Source organism: Schizosaccharomyces japonicus (genome assembly GCF_000149845.2).
Source record: "Schizosaccharomyces japonicus yFS275 unplaced genomic scaffold supercont5.3, whole genome shotgun sequence".
In the NCBI taxonomy this organism is placed as follows: Eukaryota; Fungi; Ascomycota; class Schizosaccharomycetes; order Schizosaccharomycetales; family Schizosaccharomycetaceae; genus Schizosaccharomyces; species Schizosaccharomyces japonicus.
In genome coordinates this window covers 706,457-720,348 of record NW_011627862.1, presented here as the reverse complement: position 1 = coordinate 720,348, position 13,892 = coordinate 706,457, and the positions used below count along the sequence as shown (strand labels likewise).

General features: G+C 46.8%; 7 protein-coding genes across 7 annotated transcripts; 5 read left to right on the top strand and 2 right to left on the bottom strand.

The window, feature by feature from the left end:
• The first annotated feature begins 79 nt into the window (after positions 1-79).
• On the top strand, positions 80-2,587 carry SJAG_04509 (rho family GTPase Cdc42). The gene is made up of 3 exons (XM_002175568.2): positions 80-203; positions 417-485; positions 558-2,587. Exons 1-3 carry the CDS (start codon positions 156-158, stop codon positions 1,017-1,019), a joined length of 579 nt encoding a protein of 192 aa, XP_002175604.1. The 5' UTR covers positions 80-155; the 3' UTR covers positions 1,020-2,587.
• Positions 2,588-2,662: 75 nt separating this feature from the next.
• Positions 2,663-5,633, bottom strand: SJAG_04511 (heat shock protein Pss1). The gene is made up of 2 exons (XM_002175569.2): positions 5,396-5,633; positions 2,663-5,144 (listed from the first exon to the last, which is right to left on the bottom strand). Exon 2 carries the CDS (start codon positions 5,122-5,124, stop codon positions 2,941-2,943), a length of 2,184 nt encoding a protein of 727 aa, XP_002175605.1. The 5' UTR covers positions 5,125-5,144; positions 5,396-5,633; the 3' UTR covers positions 2,663-2,940.
• Positions 5,634-5,689: 56 nt separating this feature from the next.
• Positions 5,690-8,848, top strand: SJAG_04512 (hypothetical protein). The gene has a single exon (XM_002175570.2). The coding sequence runs from the start codon at positions 6,424-6,426 to the stop codon at positions 8,269-8,271; it is 1,848 nt and encodes a 615-aa protein (XP_002175606.1). The 5' UTR covers positions 5,690-6,423; the 3' UTR covers positions 8,272-8,848.
• Positions 8,849-9,028: 180 nt separating this feature from the next.
• SJAG_04513 (SNARE Bos1) lies at positions 9,029-9,870 on the top strand (the record flags this gene model as incomplete). Its single annotated transcript, XM_002175571.1, has 3 exons — positions 9,029-9,052; positions 9,101-9,197; positions 9,275-9,870. The coding sequence occupies 3 exons, from the start codon at positions 9,029-9,031 to the stop codon at positions 9,868-9,870; spliced, it is 717 nt and encodes a 238-aa protein (XP_002175607.1).
• Positions 9,871-10,129: 259 nt separating this feature from the next.
• SJAG_04514 (metallopeptidase Oma1) lies at positions 10,130-11,149 on the top strand (the record flags this gene model as incomplete). Its single annotated transcript, XM_002175572.1, has 1 exon — positions 10,130-11,149. One exon carries the CDS (start codon positions 10,130-10,132, stop codon positions 11,147-11,149), a length of 1,020 nt encoding a protein of 339 aa, XP_002175608.1.
• A 126-nt stretch (positions 11,150-11,275) lies between these two features.
• SJAG_04515 (hypothetical protein) lies at positions 11,276-12,034 on the bottom strand. Its single transcript, XM_002175573.2, has one exon. It carries the CDS (start codon positions 11,840-11,842, stop codon positions 11,507-11,509), a length of 336 nt encoding a protein of 111 aa, XP_002175609.1. The 5' UTR covers positions 11,843-12,034; the 3' UTR covers positions 11,276-11,506.
• Positions 12,035-12,349: 315 nt separating this feature from the next.
• SJAG_04516 (phytochelatin synthetase) lies at positions 12,350-13,600 on the top strand (the record flags this gene model as incomplete). The annotated part of the gene is made up of 1 exon (XM_002175574.1): positions 12,350-13,600. One exon carries the CDS (start codon positions 12,350-12,352, stop codon positions 13,598-13,600), a length of 1,251 nt encoding a protein of 416 aa, XP_002175610.1.
• Positions 13,601-13,892: the final 292 nt, after the last annotated feature.

Here is a 13,892-nt window from a genome sequence, read left to right as displayed (position 1 = left end):
CAGCAGAAAGAACATCTCGTACGGTTGAGTAACAGGCTGCTCCTACCCTTTACCAATACGCAACTCATAGTTGAAGCAGCTTTCAGACGCAACAGCGGCGTGCCTTACCTGTATTGAACAAGCAAAGCCTCAGGAGTAAAGTATAATCTGTTAATATGCCTACTATTAAGTGTGTTGTCGTCGGTGATGGTGCCGTTGGAAAGGTATGTCTTGAAAACGCGTGAAATGTCCTCAGAACGGAAAAACAATGGAAAGTCTACAGGTTCCCCGAGCCACATTACATCAAGAGCACCAGTACTCCTTTTCTGAAGGTCTAATTCGGCCTGGTTCCTATTTTTTCGAGCTTCTCGGTGTTATCAATTTTCTTGGGACATTTTCATGTCTACATATCACAGAATGCTAACAAAATGACATAGACATGTCTGCTGATTTCCTACACCACGAACAAGTTCCCCAGTGACTATGTCCCTACTGTTTTCGATAACGTAAGTCTTTGGGAACGCACAGCAACGTGGTGCTGCATCACTGTGTATTTGACGTGTGCTAACACTCTGTAGTATGCGGTTACTGTTATGATCGGTGATGAACCGTACACTTTGGGTTTGTTTGATACTGCTGGTCAAGAAGATTATGATCGTCTGCGTCCCTTGTCATATCCCCAAACCGACGTTTTCCTCGTGTGCTTCAGCGTTACTTCTCCCGCTAGTTTTGAGAACGTTAAGGAAAAGTGGTTCCCAGAAGTGCATCATCATTGTCCCGGTGTCCCCTGTCTCATAGTCGGTACGCAAATCGATCTTCGAGATGATCCTGCTGTCCAGCAGAAGCTTGCCCGCCAGCACCAGCATCCCCTTTCCCATGAGCAAGGTGAACGCCTGGCTCGGGAACTGGGAGCTGTCAAGTACGTGGAATGTTCGGCCCTTACCCAAAAGGGTTTGAAAAACGTTTTTGATGAAGCTATTGTTGCTGCTCTGGATCCTCCTGTCACGCACAAGAAGAAGTCTAAGTGCCTTGTACTTTAAGAGTTCTTTATGGTCATCCATCCACTACCGAACCATTAATCTCTTAACGTCTGTTCCTAAATTATACACACTCACGTTCACAAACAACCTCTCACACATTATACACACCCATACATACAATACACACTTACCAACGCTATCTCTTTCGTTCACTTTCACCATCGATCACTCACTCTTCCGCCCACCTTTTGAGAGCATGGTTGAATGCGTCGTGAATTAGGGGGTCTCATCGAGAAGTTCTTGATGCCTGCGTCGCTGTCAAGCCGTTTGATTTTTTTCGGTACTTAGCTGCTGTGCTTTCGCAGCAACAATAGCACCACTCCTCCCCTCCTTTCTCACAATCGCCTGTCCATTTATATTTCTGTCTAGGTTTGGCCGTGTGTTAATTGTCACTGCCGCTGTTGTGTTGAGGACGGGAGTCTGCTATTTACCAATCGTATACTCTTTCAACAACTTACCTTAATCTCAAACAATTGATGCTTTTCCCACGTCTTGGTTTCTTGCTTTTGCTTGACTTATTTTACCCTTCTTGTCTTCCTCTTTCCTTTTTCGACCACTTTTCTTCCGCATTTGCATGCATACCACAAGTACTATTTTTCGCCGAATAGTCGAGCTAATTTGTAGTGCTTGTGTAAGCGAGTCTTCCATTGCATATTCACAGAAGTCAGCTTGTTGGCTGACTTTTGTTTGGAAACATTGCATTTTGTTGATAGAACGTGTGTCCAATATACCTTTGACACACTTGACAAGTTCTACTTTTATCCACACACAATGATCTCTTCCATGTTTACGCACTCGCTCTCTCTTGAACTTTACATAACGTCAAGCTACTAATCTGTGCGTTATAACACAGATGGGACACATGGCATTGCACTGTCTGCTTTCTCTTGTTCTGTGTACACACTTTATTACCGAGGTTACACCATTGGAGAAGCAACCGTTTGTGCTCGTTCTTACACTTTTTGCAGTGCAGTGTGTGCGTTTACACTAATCGTCGATATTATGATGAATTCTTGACGGGTTTGGGCTAGTTACGTCTACGGCATCTTGTTTTCCGTTAGCTCAATTCGTACACTCATACTCATAAGCATATACTAAACATCTCTCCTTGCTTTTTTCTAACATTCATGCAAGTGTAGTATGTGTATGTTCATAATTGAATACTTGTGTCCGTTAGCGTACTGCAATTATTAAAAGCAGGATGCTTGTTAATCCTTTCTTCGCCGGCCATTACTTACAAAGAGCGAGATGAAAGAAAGCACTGCCTACTTTTGTCTTACTCAGAACTCGAGTGGATTTGGATTGCCGTTGACGTCTAGAACAAAGATTACATAATTCAGCATCAGAGAAGCTGCATGTGGAAGATTATCTGGCATCGTTGAGAGTAAACATAGTAATAATGAAGACAAATCATCCTGCCCTGTCTGCACCAAATAAAGAAGTCGTATTAGCTGAGCATTCAAACGATTAGTTTTAGCGTTTGAATCAATTCTCCCTTGCTACATATCAAGAAAAATTTATAAAGAGGAAGAGATGAATGAGATGAGAGCGAACAACGGCCTTGAGCGCATAATCACATACACACGCACATGCAAACAACACAACCATATTAACACGCATACATAACATACGGAGAACGACTTTAAGTTCCATTAATATCTAGAAACAATATCCATACACAAATGGCAATGTCGATGCGCCCATAGATCTCTCTCCGAGCTCAGAAACCATTCAAACGTACGCGTGCGCAGCTGCCTAAAAACCCTTAATGACACAAGCGCAGCAAAACCGTTAGCAAAATAAGAATGAAGAATAATTGAGCAGTATTTTTTAACAAGAAATAAAAGTCACAAGACTCGCGCATGACAGAGACATTTCGATCAACGCAGTTCCTCTATACCGCGGAGTGGCGGGAACCCGTTTACTGAGTCTCGTCAGCGTTGGTCATTTCTTGATCCTCAATAGTTTCCTCTTGAGGAGGGGGAGGAGGAGGGGCACGGCCGCCAGTGCCTTCCTCAAACTTGCCAGTAGGGGCCTTAGCACGAGCAGCATCCTCCTTCTTCTTCTTTGCATCAGCTTGAGCCTTGAGCTTGGCCATGGCGGCCTCGCGCTCAGCCTGGATCTTTTGACGCTTGGCTTCCTCATCATCGAGGTAGCGTTGGCGAATGGGGCCACCAATTCTCATGAGATCCTCAAGCTTGGCAATGTAAACAGCCTTGGTAGTGTCCTCACCCTCATCGTACAACCAGTCCTCGGCATCCATAAGCATGCCCTTGAGCTTGGTCTTCTCATCCTCGCTGGCAAAGGGAGCGTAGATGTCGTCCAACTTAGCACGAGTGTCATAGATGTACTCCTCCAAAGCGTTCTTGCGGTCCAAAGTCTCAGCGACAAGCTTGTCCGTCTCAATCATGTTGCCCTCAGCCTCCAAGTACTTGTTGAAAACCTCAGCAGGAAGAGTTTCAGTAACTGCCTTGATGGGGAGGTCGGCAACCTTGACGAGCTTCTTGACCTTGCGAGTCTTAACGGGCTCATCCTTCTTCTCCTCACCCTCAGCGGTGGGAGCAGGCTCAACGGGCTCCTCGACCTCTTGCTCCTCAACAACATAGGCTTGCTCAACTTGGAGAATACCATGAAGGTTCAAGCGAACCTTGACCTTCACGATAGACAAGTCACCGGACTCAGTGGGCTTGACATCGCCAATCTCAAACTTGCCGAGCTCAGCGGTGATGTTGCCGGGCAATTGCTCAGGGTGGCTGTAGGTAGCAGTAACAGTGAAGGGAGCCTTGCGGTAGAAGGTAAGAATCTTCGTAGAAGGAATGGGGTTGTTGAGAGAGAAAACCTCCAAGGAAGTTTCCTCATCTGGGTTTTCGGGCACGGCCTCCCAAGAGAAGGTAATGGGGTAGGTAGTGATATCGTGAACGTGGAAGTCACGCACACGGAAAACGGGAGAGAGAATGGCACAAGAAAGAGCACATCCACGGGCGATGGCCTCGTCTTGGTTCAAAGTGAAAGACAAGGGCTTTCCGAAGAATTCAGAGATCTTCTCCTTCAAAGAGGGGACACGAGTGCAGCCACCAACAACCTCGATGCTGTCGATCTCCTCCTTGGTGACACCGGCCTCCTTGAGAGCCTGCTCCAAAGGAAGATGAACGCGGTTCAAAAGGGGCTCGATGAGCTTTTCAAAGTCCTCACGCTTAATGAAAGAAGAGGCATCGATGTCGTTCATGATCATCTCAACGTTCAAGGGGGCAGATGCGTTGGCAGAAAGGACCTTCTTAAGACGCTCAACAGCAGTAGCCAAACGGAAAGTAGCCTTGGGGTTGGACAGAACATCAATCTTGTACTTGCCCTTGAACTCAGCAGCGAAGTGGTCAATCAAAGCCTTGTCCATGTTACGGCTGCCAAAATGGCGGTCACAAACGGTGGACTTGATGTGGAATTGGCCTTGGCTGAAAGCGACAATGGAGACAGAGTAGTTGGAGTGACCAATGTCGACGATAGCAACCTTTCTGGGGTTTTCGGGCTCAGGGAGGTCGTTCTTGGTGATACCGTAAGTAAGAGCGGCAGCAGCATTGTCGTTCATCAAACGAAGAGGGTTCAATCCGGCAATGTGAGCAGCATCAAGGACGGCTTGGCGTTGAACGTTAGTGAACCAGGCAGGAACCGAGATAACGACATCACTGACGGGGCCCTTGAGCTCGGCTTCAGTGGTGGTCTTAATCTTGGTCAAATAGGCGGCGATGATTTGAGTGGAAGAGAAAGCGGCCTCCTCACCCAAGTAGTTGACCTTGGCACCGACCAAGCCATCGACCTCGACGAGAGGAGCAGTAATGAACTTGCTCTCGATCTCTTGGACTTCAGGGTCGTTGAACTTGCGACCAGCCAAACGCTTCAAACTACCGACGGTGTTGCGGAAGTTGGAAGCCTCTTGAGATTTAGCAGCCTCACCGAGGAAACGGGAGCGCTCGCCGAAAGAGACAAGAGAGGGGGTGGAACGGTTAGAAACCTCATTAACAATCACATCAATAGCGCGATTGCGGGCAACAGCAATAGTGGTCTTGCTGTTTCCCAAGTCGATACCGACAACGTTCGTCCGAGAAGCCATGGTACCAATTTTTCGTTATTCTAAAGAATCAGAGTTAGCACAGGAACGTGAGTAGAGTGAATGAGAGGGGAGAGTGATCAAGAGCAAGGGTCAAAGGATCAGGAGGAGACGGAAAGTCGCCAGAAAGAGCTAGAATACACAGAAGATCCCGGAAAAACAGAGAAAAACACCGATTCAACAGCCACCATCCGTATTCCCAACCTCACCGATCTATTCGAACCCACATGATCCACATCTCGAAATCTCTCGTCCTCGTCAGCTCATTACTTACAGAGAAACAAACACGAATTCAAAAAGAAACAATTCTGTTAAAAATCGTTTAGGTGCTTTCTGCAAAAGGCGTAAATGCGTCTCTTTTAAAGCGAAAACTTGACCTAGTGTTTGGGAGAAGGTAGGTTTTAGGAAAGAGGAAGGGAAACTTTGAAGCTTAAAAAAAAAGCTAAAATAAATATACACGAAAAAAGACGTAATGGAATTGCAAAGATTGAAACGGTCAATGTCTATTTATACGCGATGCAAATCCCATGATTTCCATTCATCGACTGGTTTTTCCGTTTCACGAACGCCGGAGTGTTTGCTAGAACGTTCCTGTTGGGGGGGGACTGACGAAGTATGTGTGGTGGTGATGTGGGGCAGTGGGGGATCTGCGGGGGGGACGCAACAACTCGTTATGCGTCAAACCTCGCTCTGAATTTCTGTACGCAAGGTTCCGCGGGGGTCTGACGCATGGAGCGATACCACTCAGCATGCCGGTTCTTTATTTTTTTTCTCACTGTCTGAGGTTGTCGTTACCTTTTGGTAGCACTCACTAAACGACATTTAACGTGTCGTAGTGAGATTTCACCTCGTGTTCGCAACAGCTCACGTCACTAAATATCATTAAGTCTCCTTATTCGGCGATGATGGTGGTTTCAGGGACAACGCGTCGCGTCGCGTACACAAACGCGCAACAAAGAATGCAACGCGACACGTCGACGCGCGACGCGTGGAAACGCGTTATTATAAAGGGCAAGGTTTCCCTTTGTAACGTTTCCTCTGCCTAAGTGTGCGTTTCTTTACACACAAGACTTCGCCTCGTGTATTGTTTGGAATTCCCCTTTTGCACGAGTACCGTTGTGCTTCTGCGCGTTTGTTTTCGGTCCCTGGTGCATCAGTGGTATAGAATTAGGTTCATTGTGTCCTAGTAACAACGTTTATTTGACATTGGCGCTTGTGGTTTAGTCCGCTGCTGTTGCCTTCTTTTTCATTGTGTCGTCCTTTCATCCATTTGTTCATTATCAAAACTAAGTGCTAGTCAGCATGGTGGAAACGCGTCTCGAGTACGGCGAAGATATTCCATTTCAACGACTACCGTCACCACTTTCTTCTTCACCTCTAGGTCGTCAATCATGTCCTCCAGCGCGTTCTACACCCAATCTTCCCTCCAAATGCCACTGGAACACAACAACTACGCCTCGACGTACACGTTTTACAGACGCAATTCCTCCAGAACATGTTCTTCGAACACCAGACGCGTCAAGCAGTCTGCATCTGTCGTCCCCACACGCGTCCACAGACGCCATTTCGTCTTTCCATGGACGCAATGTCACACCAGAGCGTGAACCGTTGTCTCCTATGTCTGTGCTTCCTACGGGTTGCTCCAAAGTTCTTCGTTTGGGCCGTTCGAGCAGAGCGTGCACGCATGTGCTGTCGCGGTTCGACAAGGCAGTTTCACGCGTTCATGCGGTTGTGTTCAGCATGGCTGAACGAATGGTCATTGAGTGTCAAGGCTGGAACGGCATGGTCGTGTATGACGGCACGGGGAAGCACGTTTACCGCATGAAGAAAAACGATCGCATAGTCCTGACTCGTCCACAAAATAATGCCTGTCCACTCATTGACGTGTTTGGTCATCGCGTTCTCTTGGGCTGGCCGCCCGCAGAACGCGAAAGCGTAAGCGTTCAAACTGTTCCCGAACCTTCGTCGCCGTTAGCTGAAGCAATTGCGGCAGAAGACGATCCTTCCAACCCGTTTTTCGATAGTCCGGACGCTACTCGTATTGCGTGTCCGGCGCCAACTTCATTACCACCCATGTCTGTTTCCATCTCTCCGCGTTCCAGACACCAATCACCCCTTTTCGAGCCTATGCTGCCTTCATCACCGCCGTCTCCCGAACCTTCACGGTTTCGTAGGCGCATGTCTTCATTGGTTCTCCGTATCGACACGGAAAATCCATCTGCTCCTCTGCTCCAGGGTTCTGCCAACTTTCCAGACGAAACTCGTGCGCCTTCTGCCACACCTAATCCTCTATCTTTTTCTGTAGAAGCTCTCCTGGCGTTGTCAATGGCGGCCAACGCTACCGGTGAAGGTGATGAAGACAGCAATTCCAGCATGCGCACTCCAGGAACCGCCATTTTCCCTCCTACGAGCCTTCCTCCAGCAGTGGATTTCTTTGAAACGGATGTCACCAAGAAACCTGAAGCACCTATCTTTGTTCGTCATGACAGCATCGATAAAGCTGCCAGGCCCACTATTCACCCTAATGACTTAGTCAACAGCGACGATGCTGCCATTGAACAGCATACTCGCCCCCAGCAAACTGCGCAACTCAACGCGCAGTTGTCTACAATACCCATGCCAATGGAGTCTCCTAAACAACAAAAACCCGACATAGGACGCACTCTGACTCAGCTAGAAGATGAGCTTTTACTTCCTAAAAAACGCAGCAGCGGTGAGACTTCGGCGGCAGATTCAGATGACTCGTCTCATGAAGTAAAGGAGAATGCTCTCCCTACAGATTTGTTTCTTGACATCCTGCTGGACGAACTCGCTCTTTCAAGTACGGCAACGACACCGCTCCCTGAGCTTGCTCACTTATTTCCGCCATCTTTCAAGCTTGAACAAATTCAAGACCAATTGCGCAGCCTTGCCCAGAAACATCCATTTCTCGTCGAAGTAAAACGTTACGGTCGAGACGCATCCAATCGTCCTTTATGGGGGGAATGGCTATACGATCCGGAATTAGACGAAGACGAAGAAAGGCGCAACCGTTATATCCCACTCATGCGTCCTGTGCGTTCTGCTCGTCGTAGTCACAAGCAATATTACTGGAAAAGGCCACGAACCCCTTCACGTTCCTCAACAGCGTCAAAGAGACGACGCTCTTGAATCCCATGTATTCTATCCAACGGGCACGACAACTGCTGCTACTACTAAACGTGCGTTATTAGGACCACTTGGAATCCTCTCGCCATCTCTGTCCGTTCTTTCTTTTCTCTCTCCCTCTTTATATTTTCCTCTCTCTCTCTCTCTCTCTTGAACCCCATCTCTCTTTCCCGTTTGTTTTTCAGCAGTTCTTCACAGTGTACGTACACGCTTCCACCTTTATCTTCCCGCAAATTTGAGTATGTTAGGGCTGAATCCAGACATCTTCAAGCACTCTTTGCCTTTTTCTCGTTTGTTCAACTTTTTTCATTATTTCTCATGTCTCATTGGTGATGGATGGTGGTTCACAGACGCGCATATTCTTTTTGTTGTCTGTGGAACACTTTGTTTGTTCTGTCTATCTCCTGTTTCTTTTTTCCTATTTTCTTTTTGAACCTTTTGATGATAGTCTTTTAATAAAAAGTCATGCACATTTAGAAATTAGAAATACTTTTTCGTATAGCTCACCATAGCGCAGATCGAAATAGCTACTTAATACATTCTATGCTTTTTATGATTCAATTTAATATGACTCTATCCTTCCAATACCCGCTTTCTACTTGTAACTCGGTCACGCATTCTCTACCCAGTATACGCGTCGCGTTTTGCATATAACCTTATTTTCGCGAACGCGTTTTCATTTAGGCACACACCGAAAGGATATCTCGAGTCTTTCGTGAGCATCCAGCTGCCCTCTGCCATACCCCAGATTCTTGCTACCATGAGCAACACGCTATATAATCATGTAAGAGACGAAGTTTTCATGGAATGGAAGTTAACCTCACCGTTACAGTGTCTCAAATTAATTAATTCTATCTCAAAAGACCTCGATGGCTTGGAAACCGGAATTGCCGAAGATTCTAGCGCCATAGCTCTAGCAGGAAGACAAGGTACGTTTGGAAAAACACAAATAATCATGTAGTTGAAGTTGTGTGTTCTCGTACTGGCATCTAACACGCAATTGCAGGTCAATTGACTGCCTCTTTACTGTCGCTCTCGCGTTCTCTTGATGACTATGAGAGCATGGCCAAACGTGAACTTGATGCTGCTAAGAAAACCAAGGCTTTGGCGCGTGTCAAAGACTTTCGGACGAAGTTGTCTCAGCTTAGAGAACGGTTTGCGGAAATGAAAACGCAATTGGAGGACGTTGCCCACAGCCGTAACCGAAAGGAATTACTTAGTCGTCGTGGATTCTCTCACGAGAAATCGGAAAACCCTTATGCATCGTCTTCTGCTGCTGCATACGCTACCGAATCCAACACAGCCAGTTCCATGACGCGCCAACAGGGTTTGCTGCACGAAGACTCCTTTTTAAACCGTGCAGAAAGCCAAATTGACGAATATCTTGAGCGTGGCCGACTGGTACTGGGTGATTTGGTGGAACAGGGCACTATGCTTAAGTCAACCAAGCGAAAGATACTCGATGCTGCAAACACACTTGGAATAACACGCAAAACCATCGCTTTCATTAACCGCCGATCTCGTCAGGACAAGATTCTTTTCGTTTTGGGAGCCATAGTCACGTTCACCTGCTTTTACTTGATTGTTAGATGGCTGCGTTAGTGTAATACGAAATGCAAGAAGAACGGACGGCTGGTTTTTTTTTTTACTACGAATTTTACTGGACAACACACGATTCGGTTCTATTTTGTTTTTAGTATCTTATTCGGTTGTCTTCTTCTAACGGACGTCTTCCTGACCGCAGACATCTTCTATCTCTGACTTTTTTGTATCATTCCCTCGTCCAACGCTACACGAATCTTGTTGAGGCAAAATTGCTACAATTGCCTGGTACAAGTCTCTATACTACCAATCACCACCAATGTTTCGCGCATTAACGTTTCACAGCAAACCCCCGAGTCTTATAGCGTTCGCTAATGCCTCCAAAAGTCGATTATGTGTTGAAAGTACTTCTTATCGGCTTCTGCAGGTAGTCGCATGGAGTCGAACCGCTCGAAGATGTCAGAGTACGTACTCGCGTCCTCGGTACCATCGGTTCAAGTCATCAGAGAAAGAACGATTGTACAAACGGCTCGGTGTGATTGCGGCGACTGGAGCTGGAATCTACTATCTTACTCATTTGGAACGAGTGCCCATAAGCGAACGACGCCGGTTTAACGATGTTTCTTTACAATTTGAAGAACGTATGGCTGAACAGGCATACCAAGAAACAATGATGCAGTATGGGATGAACATGTTGCCAAGTTCGCATCCTACCGTGCAATATGTTGCGCGTGTCATGAAGAAGATTATCGCTGTATCCGGTATGCAGAATCTTCGTTGGGAACTACATGTCATTCGTGATCCGACGCCAAATGCCTTTGTCCTTCCCGGCGGCAAGGTCTTTGTATTTGAGGGCATCCTTCCGATATGTCGTGACGAAGATGGGCTAGCTGCTGTATTGGCTCATGAAACGGCACATCAAATTGCAAGACACTCAGCTGAGAAGATTGCCTTTACACGCGCTGTATCGTGTCTCTTCTGGCTCGCAGCAGCAGCGTTTGACTTGTCAGGACAAGTGTCGCATTTGCTGCTTAATTTTGGCTTGTTACTGCCCTTCTCTCGCAAGATGGAATCCGAAGCGGACTATATAGGTCTCATGCTTATGAGTCAAGCGTGCTACCGTCCAGAAGCAGCGAAAGAGTTGTGGGGACGCATGCACGATATGGAAGAACAGATGGGACGAAAGGTACTTGCCTTTGCCAGCACACATCCTGCTAGCAAGAAGCGTCAACAGCGTATCGACAATTGGCTTCCTGAGGCTCGTCAACGGTATGAGACGAGTGATTGTTATTCAGAAACGTGGCCTGGTATGCAAGCTTTTCGAGAAGCATTCTTTTAAACTGGTTTTGAGAAGTATGTGAGAAGCTCATGCGCCAACATCACCCTCACCCAATCCGTCTGTTTCATACCTCGTCCATCTACACCTGTAATTCCTACTGCCACATAGCTTGGCTCAATTTGGGGTCAAGGAAAAAAAAAGAAGAATTGATACTGAAATCGGTCATTAATATTCATATACTGAAGAAAAGAGAAGTTACAAATGGGAACAACGGAAAAAGCAAGCTACTCGCAACTAACAGCAAATTCCTTGTTTGTCGAGCATTCGTTTGGCTACACAAGTCGCTAAAATGAACATGTTCATTCACATGCTGCTGCTCTTTGATATCCCATGATGGACATTCGTCCTCGTGCTCATTTACCACAGGGACTTGTGATTGTTGAGCGTTAATTTACCGTAAAGGATGGCAGTACCGACGCCAATAGCACTTAGCATACAAGGAACGGGTTTTCTTCCTTTAAGAGCGCGAGGAACGCTAGAACCAAGAAGCAAAGTGGAAGCCGTAAGGCCAACAACGTGTCCAAAGTCGCAGCCTTGTCGTTCGACGTAACTAGCAACAGCATACATGGCACCAACTGCGCTACCAGCAATCAGAGAAACCTTGCTTCCTTTACGGACATACCCCATAAGGCCACCAAGCCCGAGGAATGCGGCTACGGCGTAGCCTACGTTTTCTGTTTTCATCGAAAGCATATTGCGAATATTTTTAAAGTACACGGTGTGTATGGACGAGATGTGATAGCGGGTTGTTTTGTCGACAGAATACGAAATTCTAAGCTCATCCGTCAGCGCATCTTACAGCACTCAACACCGACAACGACACCAGCACGTTTGTGCTAGTGCCGCTACACCAGAAAGCTTGGCCCCGGCTGGCAGCGACTGACGCCAATCCACCAAAACAAAAGATTCCACTTACGGCCCCTTGCAGGACATTGGGAGACCGTTTTGTGGCGAAAATACTGTTTTAAGTTGGTGAAACTTTTTAAACTCACAATTGCACTTGGCCACTTCCTAAGAGCGTCTGGTATACGGGTTTCTTTCGTTTTGTAAAAAAAAAGTCGCTAATTCTATCAACATTGCCGATTTGGGCAATCGACCTTTTCTTTCTCTTTCGTCTTTCTCCCCGTCTTTTCTTTTCGTTTTTGGTTTGGACTGAGCGAGAACGTTTTTGGGTTTCAAGTACTTCTGTTTTACTACTGTATGAAGGCATCAAAACTGGTTTCTTCTGGTCTGCAAGCCTTAAAAACGAGAATTGCACCAACCATGACGAAAATGACCAGTAACCCACTTCCAAGCGCCGCTGTGAATTCTGTTCCACGCACGTTCTACAAACGTCAACTTCCCTCCCAGTGCACAGCCTTTGACTCGACTGAGGGAAAGCGTCTTTTTATGCAGGCTCTGCAGGAAGGAGGTATGGAGAATTACTTTTCACTTGCACAGCAGTTTGTCACACAGAACGAGCCGGCATTTTGCGGGCTTGGTACTCTCTGTATGATATTAAACTCATTAAAAGTGGACCCTGGACGACTTTGGAAAGGTGCCTGGCGCTGGTACGACCAGGACATGCTCGATTGCTGTCGTTCGTTGAGTAACATCAAGAAGGACGGTATTACGATTGAAGAGTTCTCGTGCTTGGCCGCATGCAACGGATTGTCTGCTCAGATGAAACGTGCAGACAACGTTACGTTGGAGGATTTCCGACGCGATTTAGTCAAGTGTAGTACCATTACGGACTGCATCATGGCCGTTTCCTATTCCCGTAAGGCGCTTGGACAAACCGGCGACGGCCACTTCAGTCCGGTGGGAGGTATCAGTTTCAAAGATGACAAGGTGCTTATCCTTGATGTGGCGCGTTTCAAATATCCCTCGTACTGGGTCGATAGTAAGCTGTTATACGAAAGTCTGCTGCCACTCGATAAAACGAGCGGCAAACCTCGCGGTTATGTTATTTTACGCCCGTTAGAAACACCGTTGGGGTTGTTGACATTTCGTCTGAATAAATACAGTTGGCGCCAAATGGAACAACGTTTGGTTCAACAACTGCCGCGGCTGTCCAGCGTGAAGGAATTGGCCGATTTGGTAGCTGGTTTTGATAAGGCTTCACTCGTCCCGCTAATTGACGAACGTGCTGAAAGTGCACCCTCTGCAGCTTTTGAGCAGTTTGTCGAGAAACTTGCACGCACAAAGACGTACCAACTGTTTACCGACGCACAGGTGCGTAACCCTTTGTATACAACGCTTGCTTTCTGGGCAATTTACACGCAAACATCTATCCAGGCATGGTGTTCCCAACCAGTGCTGCTTGAGCTTAATGAGTATCTTGACGAGGCATTCCTGCCAGAATTCTCTGAACAGATGGATACTCTTCGTCAACAACTTGCAAGTTTGACTTCCTGCTGCACTAATGAGCAAGGATGTTGTCGTTCGAGCTGTTGCAATCATGCAAAGTGAGAAAGAAAGGTTCTATTGGAAACCTATTTGCAGTGACCACTCCGCTCGGATCATTTGCCATTAACACCGTCACTGTACTCACCATCTCTATCCATTTCCCCGGTCTATCTATCCTTCCTTCCACCTCTTGTCCCACCTAACTATCTCGCTGGATAATACTCTACCTGCCTCTGATTCATCTCTCATCGTGACTCCACATATATCCCACCTTACCACTCTTTTTTGGTGGTGAGTTTTAGGAGGGGATGGCAACGCATTTACTCTCGTTCTTCGTCAGCAACTGTCGTGGTAC